This window comes from Sus scrofa, chromosome 17, assembly GCF_000003025.6.
Source record: "Sus scrofa isolate TJ Tabasco breed Duroc chromosome 17, Sscrofa11.1, whole genome shotgun sequence".
Classification (NCBI taxonomy): Eukaryota; Metazoa; Chordata; class Mammalia; order Artiodactyla; family Suidae; genus Sus; species Sus scrofa.
In genome coordinates this window covers 171,855-186,959 of record NC_010459.5, presented here as the reverse complement: position 1 = coordinate 186,959, position 15,105 = coordinate 171,855, and the positions used below count along the sequence as shown (strand labels likewise).

Here is a 15,105-nt window from a genome sequence, read left to right as displayed (position 1 = left end):
CTGAGGAAGGGCCCCTGCAGAGTCATGTTCTGTGACTGACCTTCTCTTTGGGCTTGGAGAGAAGGCTTGGCTGATGGGTGAGCAGCTTTAAAGAGATGTTTAGGACAGATCCAGTCTGCTGGTTCATGGTTCCAGGGCATCTCAGGGGTTATCCCTCTTCACATGGAGCTGAGGTTGGCTTGTCCTCCCTCTCTGGGAGGGTTACACTGTAAGCATTTAGGCTGGCTTCATTTCCCCAGGGATGAGGAAACCAGCGAGAGGAAAGACTGAGCTGCAGTGGGGAACCCAAAGGCCAAGTTTAAGAGTCCACTGGGGATGCTGACTTGGTGCTGGTCAGAGTGGGAGCTGAAGCGCTTACTATTTTATGATAAAATTCCAGATCTATAATAACATTTCACATATCTAAAACAAACCATGGGCTTGTAAAGAAGTGGAAAGAGATCAACTTTAAGCCATAAATTCTTGGTAATAGAGGGTTTTTTCCCTATTTATGTTTGATAGATATTTTTGTTTCCAGAGGAATGTCACCTCCTAATTTCATAATGTATCATGGACTTAAGAAAATTGAATTTAATAAAAGCCAGAGATGAATGGCATCCTTAAAGGTCCCAACACTTGTCTTTATTAGCAGGACAAACTGCAGGTCTCCAAACACTGCTTCTCTCCAAGTGAAAGTTTAAATGAAATGTACGGTTGTGTCCCAGGTTAAATCTCATTGTGGGCCCAGCTAACGCTGTTAGCGGGGAGCTGGCTGTGTTTGTGTCCTTAGACGCCGGGGCAACCCAACTCACCAGGCTATGGAGGTCTTTTTTGTTGGGAAGGAAAGTGTTTCTTCTACTTAGTGGCGGAGGAGGGCTGTATCAGGAATTTGGGAGTCAGATGCACCTGACTCAAATGAGCCCCACCTTCGAGGCAGCACTGGGAAATCTGGAGGATCTGATTTTTCAGGGGGACCAATGTGTATTTTGTGTGTGTGTGTGTACCTCGGTGTTGCTTTTCAGAACAAAACTCTTTCTCTGGCCTACTGTGTAGTGCTCTGGGGGGAGAGGTATTTGAGTTTAAGCAGGAGCCTGGGCCTCCTCCTCTGTCCCACCTCAGACTCAGTCTTGCAGTCTTTCTGCCGTTCCTATCTCTGCCCCATCTTCAGGGCAGCCTGGGACACTGTGCCCCCAGAACCTTTGCCTTTCTCTGTCATGAAGTGTGGCTGCCGTGATTTGGTCTTCAGTCCTGCTGTGAGGTGTTGGATAAAGATGCTCTGAAAACGAGCCCCATAGGGCAGGTATGTTTGGTGGGGAGACAGCTGGCTGCCTTGGAATATCCGGGAGATGGGCCATTGCTCCTGTCTCCCGCATCATCTGTTTCCCAAGGTGCTGTCAGGTGTCAGCAGCTTCGGTGTTGCTTGCCCAGCCATCCCTGGTGAGAGCCACTTGGTCTTGGCTTTAGCGATACTGGAAAGATCCACACAGGATTGGAGAGCTGGGGTAGGGACGCCACTGGAGCTGGTGGCTGGGGCCACGGAGTGGGCCAAGCCCCCCTCTTCTCTCTGCAGCGGGGGCCTTTTTCACACGCTAATTTTCCTCAGAGGATTTTGCTTTTATTTATTTTTTTATTATTTCCTATTTGTCTCTTCCAGATGTTTTCAGGGCCATTTTTTTTGTGTTGTAAACTAATTCCATTGATGTTTTAAAAATTTATGAAAGTGCTAATAAAAATGTCGAAGTGGTAAAAATGTTAGCTTTTCCTCTGCTTTGATTAAATTTTGCAAACTTTTTGCATATTAAAATGCAATCCTTTTTTTTATTCTCTCTCCTGGCTTTCCCTCTTTTCTCCGGCACATGCATGCGTGCTCTCTTCAGTCCCCCCACCCCTGGCGTGTTCCTCCCTTCCCAGGAGCGATGTATGAGGCGGGCTGCACAGCCGGAGTGCTGCAAGCCTGTTTACACACCAGGACCTTGGTGCCGTGCATCTCTATTAAATAATGGAGACAAATTAATCTTAGAGACACCAAATTGTCACTCCTCCTTCTCTTCCAGTGGACTGGGAAGGGCTGGCTAGGCGATGGGGGGGCAGGCTGAGGAGAGGGTGTACTGCTCAAAAGAAAGGTGGGGGGCACCAGCTCTTAGTGCTCTTACTCATTTTTCTCCTCTCCAGTATCCCCTTTGGCTTTATTAATCATTTATCTTTTTTTTTGTTTGTTTTATGAAAACTAATGAAACTCATCAGCTCTTGTTTAAACTTCATATGTGGAAATCTGTGCATTAGTCCAATGGCTGCTTGTCTATGTGGCTGGAGACCTAGGCCCATTCTAGGGTGAGGGAGCTGGGCAAGAGGAAGAGGGGCCTACTTTTCGGGGCTCCAGGGAACAGGCCTCTGCTGGAGAACCAGTTGGGGAACCTGGGCAGATGTTACTGTTGTCTTCCTTCCCCTTTCCAGGGGCACTGGGGATGGTGGGTGTGTGGAGTCCCTGGAACTTGTGAGGACGTTGACAGTGGGAGCGTCAGGAGTCTTAACTAAGCTTGAACCATCTCACTCAGTCTTGCATTTGGCCTGGCAGGAGCTCGTGAGTCCAAGACACCCCCTCATTCTTGACTCCAAGTTATTAAAAAAAACTTACTCCTCCTTTTTCTGTGCCTTTGCCATTCCAGGAAATCATCGAGTTCCCCATCCTGAAGCTAAATGGCTGGACCATGGAGATCGAGTCTACCTTTCACGTGTATGTCCGGCCTGTAGTCCACCCACAGCTCACTCCCTTCTGTACAGGGGTAAGGGCCCTGGGGCTGGGCAGCAAGTGCTGCCGGGACAGGGGCTTGGGGACCATTGCTGCTCTTAGGGAAAGCTTATGTCTTCTCAGGGGTTAGGGCAGGTACGCACTGGACCCAGCAGTTGGCTTTCTACAAAGCCTGCCACTCCCCTTGGACTGCACTGGTTACTGGGGAAGCCAGGGAGCAGTGGCACAGTCTGTCCCAGCTTTCCCCAACTTTGCCTTCCTTGTCATCCCTACCCTTCCTGATGACAGGTACATGGAGTCTAGGAGCAGGGTGGTGCCTCTGGGGTCAGCTTTTCAGGTTCATTTCCCTTGGGATCCTTGGCAAGAGGTAGAGTGTCAGCTTCTTGGAAGGACAGGTTCTGTTCAGGCTTTCTTAGCTTTCTGGTGGTGCTTTTCTGTCCTCGAGCACAGTGGTCCTGTGTGAAGCACTGATTGAATCTGTGGGAAGCACAGCTCTTCCATCCCTGAGGAAGGGAAGGCCAGTCCAGGAGGGGTATGAGGACTGCTTGGCCGAGGCTCACATGTCCTTAGCCTTATCCCAAGCTGATTCTATATGTGGCCGCCTTGCCAGCAGGTGAGCGTTGGCTCCATTTTACAGATTTTGAAACTGGGACTGAGATCTCGATCTTTGCTGGAGGCTCCAAAGAGTCATTGGTGAGAGGAAGCGCCCCTGAAGAGTTTGACTGTCAGGGCGACATGGAGAGGCCTTCTGTGGCTACTTTTCCCTGGGGTGCATCGTGTCACACGCTACAGTGGCCACAGGCTGTAGTGGAATCAGGTTCGGGTGTGTGTGGCAGCAGAGGTGAGGGGAAAACACAAGTGTTTCTGGAATTGTAAGCATTGGGGTCATTTGGGGTCCATTAGAGACTTGGTGCCTTCGTTTAGAGACCTGATTTCTCCTTGAGTGAAACAGGAAGAAAGACATTCTTGAGTAATCCTGAAACGGTTGCTTTGCTTTGGGGAGGCTGTGAAAGGGCAGTAGAAGGAAAATCCCCCTCGTCCGGACTCGGAAGAGGCGACACCCCAAATCACTCACGAGAAGGGGTCTTGATGCAAACAGCAAGAGGATTTTTATTCCAAGCGCGCTGGGGCCCACAGTCGTACGCCACGCAGGGGTAGAGGACTGTGGCCACGAGTGCGGAATCGGGGCAGCTTTTATGGGGTTCACAACAAAGCCTGCGCGTCGCAAACCAATCATTTTAAAACATCGAGAGCCCGCGCTCCGTGGACCAATCATTTTTTATTTATTTATTTATTTATTTATTTTTTTAATTTTCCCACTGTACAGCAAGGGGGTCAGGTTATCCTTACATGTATACATTACAATTACATTTTTTCCCCCACTCTTTGTTCTGTTGCAACATGAGTATCTAGATATAGTTCTCAATGCTATTCAGTAGGATCTCCTCGTAAATCTATTCTAAGTTGTGTCTGATAAGCCCAAGCTCCCAATCCCTCCCACTCCCTCCCCCTCCCATCAGGCAGCCACAAGTCTCTCTCCAAGTCCATGATTTTCTTTTCTGAGGAGATGGTCATTTGTGCTGGATATTAGATTCCAGTTATAAGTGATATCATATGGTATTTGTCTTTGTCTTTCTGGCTCATTTCACTCAGGATGAGAGTCTCTAGTTCCATCCATGCTGCTGCAAATGGCATTATGTCATTCTTTTTTATGGCTGAGTAGTATTCCATTGTGTATATAGACCACCTCTTCTGAATCCAATCATCTGTCGTTGGACATTTGGGTTGTTTCCATGTCCTGGCTATTGTGAATAGTGCTGCAATGAACATGTTGGTGCACGTGCCTCTTTTAAGTAGAGTTTTGTCCGGATAGATGCCCAAGAGTGGGATTGCAGGGTCATATGGAAGTTCTATGTATAGATTTCTAAGGTACCTCCAAACTATTCTCCATAGTGGCTGTACCAGTTTCCATTCCCACCAGCAGTGCAGGAGGGTTCCCTTTTCTCCACAGTCCCTCCAGCACTTGTTATTTGTGGATTTATTAATGATGGCTATTCTGACTGGTGGGAGGTGATAGCTCATGGTAGTTTTGATTTGCATTTCTCTTATAATCAGCGATGTTGAGCATTTTTTCATGTGTTTGCTGGCCATCTGTATATCTTCTTTGGAGAAATGTCTATTCAGGTCTTTTGCCCATTTTTCCATTGATTGATTGGCTTTTTTGCTGTTGGGTTGTATAAGTTGTTTATATATTCTAGAGATTAAGCCCTTGTCAGTTGCATCATTTGAAACTATTTTCTCCCATTCTGTAAGTTGTCTTTTTGTTTTCTTTTGGGTTTCCTTTGCTGTGCAAAAGCTTTTCAGGTTGATGAGGTCCCATGGGTTTATTTTTGCTCCAGTTTCTATTGCTTTGGGAGACTGACCTGAGAAAATATTCATGATGTTGATGTCAGAGAGTGTTTTGCCTATGTTTTCTTCTAGGAGTTTGATGGTGTCCTGTCGTATATTTAAGTCTTTCAGCCATTTGGAGTTTATTTTTGTGCATGGTGTGAGGGTGTGTTCTAGTTTCATTGCTTTGCATGTTGCTGTCCAGGTTTCCCAGCAATGCTTGCTGAATAGACTTTCTTTTTCCCATTTTATGTTCTTGCCTCCCTTGTCAAAGCTTAATTGACCATAGGTGTCAGGGTTTATTTCCGGATTCTCTATTCTGTTCCATTGGTCTGTCTGTCTGTTTTGATACCAGTACCACACTGTTTTGATGACTGTGGCTTTGTAGTATTTCTTGAAGTCTGGGAGAGTTATGCCTCCTGCTTGGTTTTTGTTTCTCAGGATTGCTTTGGCAATTCTGGGTCTTTTGTGGTTCCATGTAAATGTTTGGATTGTTTATTCTAGTTCTGTGAGAAATGTCATGGGTAATTTGATAGGGAGTGCATTGAATCTGTAGATTGCTTTGGGTAGTATGGCCATTTTTACAATATTGATTTTCCCAATCCAGGAACATGGAATATCTTTCCATTTCTTTACATCTTCTTTGATTAAAGTTTTATAGTTCTCGGCATATAGGTCCTTTACCTCCTTGGTCAGGTGTATTCTGATGTATTTGATTTTGTGAGGTACAATTTTAAAAGGTATCGTATTTTTGTATTCCTTTTCTAATGTTTCATTGCTGGTATACAGAAATGCAACTGACTTCTGAATGTTAATCTTATATCCTGCTACTTTGCTGAATTTATTAATCAGTTCATGTAGTTTTGGGGTTGAGTCCTTAGGGTTTTCTATGTATAGTATCATGTCATCTGCATACAGTGACAGTTTTATCTTTTCTCTTCCTATATGGATGCCTTTTATTTCTTTTGTTTGTCTAACTGCTGTGGCCAGGACTTCCAAAACTATGTTGAAGAGCAGTGGTGAGAGTGGGCATCCCTGTTTTGTTCCAGATTTGAGTGAGAAGGCTTTCAATTTTTCCCCATTGAGTATTATATTTGCTGTGGGTTTATCATAAATGGCTTTGATCATATTCAGGAATGTTCCCTCTATACCCACTTTGGCGAGGGTCTTGTTCATGAATGGATGTTGAACTTTGTCAAATGCTTTTTCTGCGTCTATTGAGATGATCATATGATTTTTGACTTTTTTTTTGTTAATGTGGTGTATGATGCTGATTGATTTGCGAACGTTGAACCATCCTTGTGAACTTGGGATGAACCCAACTTGGACCAATCATTTTAAAACATCGAGAGCCCGCGCTCCGTGGACCAATCATTTTTTCTACAGTTCCGGAGGTCTGCATTTGCGCGGGCTCCTGGGCAGAGTGCCAGATTGCAGTTGAGATAGGTCACTAGGGCTTTCAATGTGTAATCAATTCTTCTATGGCGCCAGTCAGTTTTACAGAATCCAGATAAGCGATTAGTCAACTCATTTCCTGTTATCTTACTTAGGCCAGGATAGCAGGCCCTGGAACAGCAAGAAGTGTGACCTTCTACCTATTTACTGGCAGCGAGCAGGGTCTGGAATTCGGGGCATCTGGGGCTTTTTAGGAAGCTGGAGTTAGGGCTCTTTACTACCTTCTTGGGGTCTTGGAGGGTTAGGCGGCATTTTCATCCTTTCAGCTGGGGAAGGGCTTGCCTGCTCTTGCTGGGAGGGCTCTGTGGGCTCTGACCTAGCTCAGCTATGAGGTCTGAGGGTCACTCCTGGGCTTGATCATGCCGGTGACCCAGGTGGGCCTTTTGTTGGTAGGCATCCAGCTGCCCAGGTGTCTGGTCTCTCAAGCCTTTTGTTGTTCCAGCCAGCGATGTTGAGGCTTTTACTCCCTCTGGGGTCAACTTCTCCCCCCCACCCCCCACCCCTTTCCCCTGGGAGTTATCTATACCACCAGGGGGCGCTAATCTGTCCTTTTTGCCCCTTTTGGAAAAGAAAAAAAAAAAAAAATCACCATTTTAATGATGATGAAAATCCCCTGGGGAGTTCCTGGTGTGGATCAGTGGAAAGGAATCTGACTAGCATCCATGAGGATGCAGATTCGCTCCCTGGCCTTGCTCAGTGGGTTAAGGATCCAGTGTTGCCCTGAGCTGTGGTGTAGGCCAGCAGCTACAGCTCTAATTTGACCCCTAGCCTAGGAACCTCCATATGCCATGGGTGCAGCCCTAAAAAAACAATTAAAAAAAAAGAGAGAAAGAAAATGTCTTTCCTTATGGGAAGGGTAGGGAAGACTTTCCTTAAACCAGTCAGATACCTGAGGCCTCCGCTGGCTCAAAAGTATAATGTATTCTTCTCTTCTTTCCTCCTCTCCTCCTCCCTCTGCCTCCCCTTGGGGGCTCCAGCTCCAGCTGCCTGTCATAGACAGGTAGGCCTAAATGTGGGGAGGGTTGCTACTTGTTTTGGAATGGAACAGAGCACTGCTGGAGCTCAGCCCTTGGCAGGAAGGTGCTTGAGAATATTGGGGAAAAGCTTTTTTTTTTCTCTCTTACCCCCACAGCAGGCATACTACTGCTTCTCTTTTTGGGAAGGGGAAGGAGGGATTGTGAGACTCTGATGAAAGCTGTTTCTTTTTTTCTAGAAAGTTTCGCCCAAGGACATACATAATTTGGAGCGTAGTAGGCCCGGGGGTGGTGGGATCCTTGTCATGAAGCCTCTTCCGAATGTAAGGACGTAGCTGTGCTACAGACGTGATTCTGCCATTTTGTCTCAGGCTTTCAGAGCTCAAAGCACTTCCTGACCTGTCCAGCCTCATGTCTCCCTGCTTCATCTCCCCTCACTTCCCTTACCCAAAGTTTGCCCTGTCACAGTTGGCCTCGGTGTGTGATGGTCCTCCTGCCTGTGTGCTGCTCCTATCCTCCTCCTGGTCCTTCAGCACTCCGCTTAGGGTCACCTTCTCCGGGAAGCCTTCCCCGAGTCCAGGCTGGTTGTGCTCACCCCAGCCTAGCACCAGTCATTGCATTAAACTTTAATTATTTCTCTGTCTCCTTACTAGACTGTGCATTCCTTGTGGGCAGAAACTGGATCTGATCCATCTTCATCATATCATTAGGGCTTGGCACCAAGTAAAAATACCTGTTTCTCGAATGGATATTGTCAGACTCCCTCTCCCCAGAGCAGCTGTACAGTTGACTTGCTCTTTTGAGTAAGTAAAATCTTCTTTCGAAGACCTCGGGTCATAAATATTGCCCCATTTCTGTACTGAGTGGAATTGAGGTGCAGAGAGAGGCACAGGATGGGGCTGTCACCATTCTGAGCCCTCATCCAGGCCAGGAGCACATGCCTGTGCCGGGAGGAAGGGAGGTCGTTCCAGCCAGAAAGGGCCTTTCATTAGTAAGCACGAGGAACAACCCCGGACCTCCAGATTTTCTTGAGCAGCTCCTTCGGGAGGATTTTCTCTCTTGCACAAGAAGTTTTTAAGAACCTTGGCTGTGCGTGCTCGTGTACACACAGGAGCACATGCTGGTGTTGGGGGAGCGTGCTGGGCGGCAGGAAGAGGGCTCCTGCCTTGAGTGAGTCTGTAGCCCACATGTAGACATGCTGTTTAATGAACGTGTCTTAGCCTTCTTGAGTTCCTTTCTTAGTTCCAGTTGACAGTCTGCTTGGAGACATGGTTCTGCAGAGATAGGATGGGCTGTGCTTCCTTCCTTCTCACGCCCTTCCCCTGCCACCTCTAGAATCTGGTCCAACCCAGATCTCTGTCTCTGGCAGCTGGGCTGCTGCACAGTCCTTGACCATGTACAGTCTTTCGTTGTTGTCATTATGAAAAAAAAAATAGGAAAAATACTGATTTTGGTAAATGCCAGTAAAGGGCTTTGTCTTGCACCTGTACTTATAAAGGATGAGATTTATTGGTCTCTTTGTCTGAGGAGAAAGAGTGGGTTTGATTATCAGATTGCACACCAGAGACAAGTGCTTCTGTAATCAACAGACTGTCTTGGGGTCAGAATATGATTGCGCTGGAGATAAACTCTGAATGGAGGAAGCACTGGGTGCTGACGTGCTGTTGGCACTGAGTGTCCTGGGTTGCTTCCTGGCTGGGCTGTTTCTGAGGAAGCCAGCACATTCTTGGATAAAGCCCTTGTGCAGGTGGGGTACCTCAGTAACCAGCCATGTTATCAGTCAGGGTCAAAAGCCCCTTACCTTGTGGTTTCCAAGTCTGGAGAAGTGGGAGTTAATCTGTAATCCTTCAGTGAAAGGAGCCACAGAGCACACATTAATTCTTCCTCTCACCTCTCCTGCTTTAAGTGGTTGAGGTCTTTGAGTGCTATGTAGCCTGTGAGCCCTGGTTCTCAGCTTAATAATACTTGGCTTTGCTCTAGTACCTTTCATTGAAAGGATGTGAAAGTTCTTTACAAACATACATTAACCCAAATGGGAATGGACTTAAATAGCAGCATGAAACGTTTAGGTTAGGCCTAAGGTAGACCTTTACAAATTTTTTCGTTGTTGTTGTCGTGTCTCGCTCACAGTTTCATTCCTTTTTTTTCTCTCTTCATTTCTTTCTTTCTCTTTCTTTCCTTCCTTCCTTCTTTCTTTCTTTTTAGGGCCACACCTGTAGCACATGGAAGTTCCTGGGCTAGGGGTCGAATCAGCTGCAGCTGCTGGCCTACCCCAGAGCCACAGCAACACGGGATCCTAGCTGCGCCTATGACCTACACCACACCTCATGTCAATGGCACATCCTCAAACCCACTGAGAGAGGCCAGGAATCGAACTTGCATCCTCATGGATACCAGTTGTATTCTTAACCAGCTAAGCTGCAACAGGAATGCCCAGTTTCTTTCTTTCTTTTTCATTTTTGGCCTCCCCGAGGCATATGGAGTTCTCAGGCCAGGGATCAGATCCAAGCTGCAGTTGTGACTTGCACTGCAGCTGTGGCAATACCAAATCCTTTAACCCGCAGTGCCAGACCAAGGATTGAACCTGTGTCCTGGCATTGCAGAGATGCCACTGATCCTCCTTCCTCACAGTTTCTGATATGTCTTACAGGTTGTCAGTATCAGGTTCAGGGACTAACTTTAGATTTCACCCCCTATTCCTCCAGTGCTGCTAAGATGTAGTCTGTTGGAGACATTAATGCAGAGGAGTGAGGCCTCCTCCTGAAAGGATGCTTCCATTTAAACCAGTAGCTCAAGTACCTATGTCTCTGGGGGTTGCGTTCGAGTCCTTTAGCTGTAAGCTATGTCTTGTTGGACCATAGGTGGTCTGGGAAGTGTGGAGAGGAAGGGAGCTGAGCTCACTAGGTTCCTCCTGCACTGATGATGCCAGGACTGCTGACCACTGGAGAGGGGTGTGAGAAAGCCCCAGGATCCTGGGGCCACCCCCTTCCCTCCTAGAGCAGCAAGAGGTGGGCCTAGTCTGTAGGGAGAGACCCTGCAGAGAAGGGCCCTAGTTTTCCTTTTTGGTGTAGTGCTTTTTCCTGGAGCCCAGGGCAGGTGCATGTGCACCTGTACAGAGGCTGACCTAAATCCCATCTCCAGGGAGGGAGGGAGGGTTCTTGGCAGGGTTGCCAGTGGTTTCCTGTGTAAGTGAGACTTTCTGAAGGCCCTTCAGTATGCATCTGAGTGAGCCAAGAGAAGTAGACCTAACTTGGCCCCAGGGAACTCAGACTGGACACGAGACAGCATGCAGACCCTGGAGCTTTCCAAGGAGCGTGGCTGTGGGCCCTCTTTTCCAGGATAGTCCTGCCCCAAAGCCCCAGCTCTAGGCTTAGGGATGTGACTGCCATGGAAGAACTGAGCAGGAGAGAAACTAGGCGAGACAGGGCAGTGGCGGGCACATGGTGCCAGCCAGTCATCTGGCTGTTGGACCTGGTGTTGGCACCAGGCCTCCTCTGGACTCTGGCCCCTGCTTGAGACAAAACACAGATCTCAGGCTGCTCAGTGTCTGGCCCTGGGTGGCCGATGGGCCTGGATGCTGGCTGAGCTGGGACAGGATGGGACTACCAAGAAAACACAGGTTCCATGAGGGCAGTGTCCATGCTCCTTTTCGCTGCTGAATCCCTGCATCCTGAATGGCGCAGACACTTGTGGTCTCCGGGAGTAGCTGTTGACTAAATGAAAGGAGGAGTCTGAGCACTTCAAGGTGAAAGCTGCAGTCTCTGCCCGCCCCCGCCCCAGCCTCCGGGGACAACCTTTTCTTCTCTTTGGCTCAGGCCCTCCCTCTGCTGGGCAATTCTTTGGTCTCCCAAGCAAGGAAAGGGTGTGGAGGTGCCAGCCGGGTGGCATGCTGTGGGTTAAAGCCTCGAGGAACAACAGTGTAGTTAATCTTTCTAATTTATTTTCCTTTTAGACCATGGGAAGTCTGTAGGCAGCAGCTGTTACCCAATTAAAATACAGGTTAATATAAAAACAGTTTCTGGAATATAAAAGAGTTGCTGTGTCCTTACACTTCCTTAAAATACCATCTAATAATGACGTGATGAACTACAGAAGCCCACCTAGAGGAACCCAGCATTCTTAAAATGAAAATTTCTTCCCTAAAAGGTGTGTATTACCATTCCGTGTAAGTCACTATGAGAAAATAACCTTCCCTCTTAGAGCCAGCGGGTTCTGTGAGTTGGGTATTTGGTATTCATTAAATGTAATTATAGTTTAATTGGAGTCTAATCCCCATCCCCAACACTTAAAAAAAAAAAAAAAAAAGGAAGTTTCCAAGCAGGCTTGAGGTGCTCCTCTGTGTAGAAGTGGCCAGGGGCACCCTGGCCCTGGTGATTTCAAGCTGAGTCACGTCTTTGCGGGGGGCCTTCTGCTGCAGACCCTCCAGGCAGCCTGTCTAGTCTGCAATTGAGGGATATTTTCACTTCAAAACAAAGACAAAGCAAAGCAACAAGCTCGTTTGAACCTCAGCCTGACCTAGGTGGAGCTGAGGCCCTTGAGTTCTAGAAATTCTCTAGATTAGGTTTGTGGGCTTTTTTTCTGCTGAAGGTGCCTGTTTCCTGCCCGGCTAGCTGGTACTGAGGGCCCAGGCATGCAGGGTGAAGGGTGGATGCCTGGGGGCTCCCCCAGCCCTTCAGCACTGTTGAGGGGAGGTGCTGGACATTGGGGCCCAGAGAGGAGGTGGACTTGGAAGCCAGGGCCTGTCCTGTGTGAGCATTCCCCAAGTTCTACAGCAACTTCTGTGAAGCTTGGAGATGAATTGACTTCAGACTGTAATTTGCGGGGACTTACCGAGCCTCTTGAATACGAAAGGCACGTAAAAATCAGGTTTTTTACGAAACAAAAGCTAAAACAGTGGTCAGTGTAGCTGTGCATGTCCATTTCCGGACAGGACCTTGTGGGGAGTTCACCCTGTGTCCTGGGACTCGATTCCCAAGGCTCCTGTCAGATTCAGAGTTTGCAGCTGTGCAGTTCGGAGTCTTTCAAAACAGAAGGAGAAAGACAGAAAGGAGAGGATCCCGTCCAGCTCTGAGTGGCTGCGCCCAGGTTTTCCACCCATTGGCTCTTTCTCCTTCCTTTCAGCTCACCGGTGTTATTCAAGCCATGGTGGATGGTCAGCCAAGCCTGCAGTAAGTGCTGGAGGTAGGTTGAGTGACCTTTAATTCCTGACCTATGACCTTCTTCCTGCTGCCCCCCACCCAGAATGTAGCCATGTAATTTGACTATGATTATGGCTTGATTAGAATAACATTTGCTGTCACATCAGTGACATGCTCTTGAGAGTATTGAACCATTGATCTGTCATCTCCAGCTGTTCCCATCAGGGTTACTGACAAGATGTCCAAGCGCCACTGGGAGTGGGTGGAGCCCCTGCCCGTTCCTAGCCCATGGCCTGTGCCACCAGCTCGGGCACCATATGCTGGGTGGGTTGGGAGTAGGGGAGCCGAGCCCGGGGACCGGCAGTGTTGTTTAGCTTGAGTGTTGTTGTTTAGCTTGAGTGTTGTGGCATGTGAGCACTTGATTAACTGGCCCAGAACTCCAGGTCAAAGGCTTTTGTTTGCTGTCAGCTCCTCCAGGAGCCGCGGCTGGGCCTGCCTGCCTTACTGCAGCTTGCTGCTGGATGCATTGTTCCTGTCAGGGGTGCAGAGGCTGCCCTGGGTAATGATTCCTGATCAGAATAATTACAACAATTGCCTTTGTGAGGAAAATCAAATTAAAGGCTGTAGAACCCTTGGCAGAGACCACACCTGTGGGATGTTCTCCTCGGGGAGCTGGAAAAGGTTAAGATGCTGCTTTTTGTGCTCCAGCCTGAGGGAATAAGGAAGCAGTGCTTGGCCTCAGCCTGTCTCCCACCCCTCTCTGGCCAGGGGTTTTCAGAGAGGGGGAAGGTCCCGTTCCCATTCCCTTCTCTCTAGGGGGGAGGGGAGAAGAGAAAAAGCCTGTGGGTCTCAGTAGGTGCCGTATTTATCTTTAAGAGCCATAAGCCCAAAGCTTGGCCCCTGTGACCGGAGAGGGCAGAGCATATGGACAATAGCGGGGCACCTCTGCATTGGAGGTACAGCCTAGAGGAGGTGGGGAGGTGGCAGGAGAGGAGGGAAGAGCTCTTCCTCAAGCCCAGAGGGTCTGTCCCCTGGGGGAGGGAAATGAGGACTGGATTCCCTGGGGCTCCTTGGGATGGAACCAGGGCCAGAGAGACAGATTTAGGCTCATCTGGTGGACGGGCGTGTTCCCTGTCCCTGGGATTGTGCAGGCCCGGGCTCTGTAAGCGGTCAGGCTCCGGTGGGCCTGGGAGAAGATGACCCCTGAGGTGCCTCCTAGCCCCACTGATCCTCTTTTCGGGTGAAGAGATTTGCCCTTATGACTAAGAGGGCTCCTCAGCCTGGACTGCTCCAAGACCAGACTTGAGAAGAAGGGACCCTTCCATCCCTGTCTCTCAGCCAGCACCTTAGAACAAGGCTGGGGGACAGGCAGCCTTTTTGTGGCGTGTCTCTGGGTGGGGTGCTGGGAGGACGATGTATATTCTGGGCTAGCACCAAACCAGGGCTGTTGAGGTTATGGAGGTTCCCTCAGTAGCGCTGGTGGGAGGGGAGATTGGTCTTTAGGAGTCTTCCTCCTGCTGACCCCGGGCCAGCCCTGGAGCAGGGTGCTCAGTGGATACCCAGGCTCATCCAGGAAGCTACTTTCTGCTACTTGCTCTGATTTTGTGGGTGAAGAGGGAAGATTGCTGGCATTGGCCCAGAAAGGGAGTCTCAGGTAGGATAAGGGGACCAGACTGGGCTCTGCTTTGTCCCATTAGCTCTGAGTCGGTTGTTGAGCTAAAGAGCTGGTCCTTTCCCAGCCCAGGCCCTGAGCAGATGGCCAGCTGGATGTTTGCCTGACACTTTTGTCCTAAGCCGGGCTCAGGCGGGGCTCCTCTAGACCTTCAGAGCTGGGAGGGCTGCCTGGCTGATTGGGGGGTGTCTTGGTGGTCCCACCGATCCTTTATCCACTCAGAGAAGGGAAGGCCTGACTCCAATGTATCACGTCCTGGGACAGGCCCATAGCAGAAGCTGCTCATTAAATGTCTGCTGCATGAGTAAAGGGTCTCGACCCTGAGCTTCCAAGGACCCCAGTGAGCAGTAAGCGCTTCTCACGGGGAAGGCCTGGTCTTGCTGGGCATTGCCTCCTGACAGTCCTGTCCTGTTCTGCTCTCTTTTCCAGGACCCTGTGCAGGAATTGGGGCGTTGGGGAGCCCCCTAGCATGTGGGGCACTTACCTTGGGGATTTAAGGCCAGTGAACTGGAGCGTGATTAGCTGACTTAGGGAGCTCCAGGTTTGCCTTACCTCTTTTCTTATATAAAGTCTACCTTATATTCTTTAGGTGACTCTTGGGAAGGGATGTGTGCATGCATGTGTGTGTGTGTGTCTGTGCAAGGGGTGGAGCCAAAATGGCTGGGAGACAAACTGTTCAGTAGTGCAAAGCTCAGAAACTAGTTGCTGGGGCGACCCTTGAGTTGAGGATTCTGTGGTGGACATGCTGTG

At 48.9% G+C, this 15,105-nt stretch overlaps 1 protein-coding gene across 18 annotated transcripts in view; it reads left to right on the top strand.

The window, feature by feature from the left end:
* LOC110257498 (ERI1 exoribonuclease 3-like) overlaps window positions 1–15,105 on the top strand; it is a 96,965-nt gene that overhangs the window by 30,814 nt on the left and 51,046 nt on the right. For 5 of the 18 annotated variants that reach the window (XR_002340156.1, XM_021078348.1, XM_021078346.1 and 2 more), the window contains 2 exons: window positions 2,646–2,713; window positions 12,667–12,726. Coding sequence is in view for 16 of the 18 variants with exons in the window: in XM_021078348.1 (XP_020934007.1) it covers window positions 2,646–2,713; window positions 12,667–12,726 (128 nt within the window). In the remaining 2 variants the exon portion in view is untranslated. Of the gene's footprint in view, window positions 1–2,645; window positions 2,763–7,784; window positions 7,869–8,198; window positions 8,349–11,497; window positions 11,692–12,666; window positions 12,727–14,784; window positions 14,897–15,105 lie in introns of those variants that run through there. The other 13 variants (XM_021078339.1, XM_021078338.1, XM_021078340.1 and 10 more) reach the window with 9 other exon arrangements.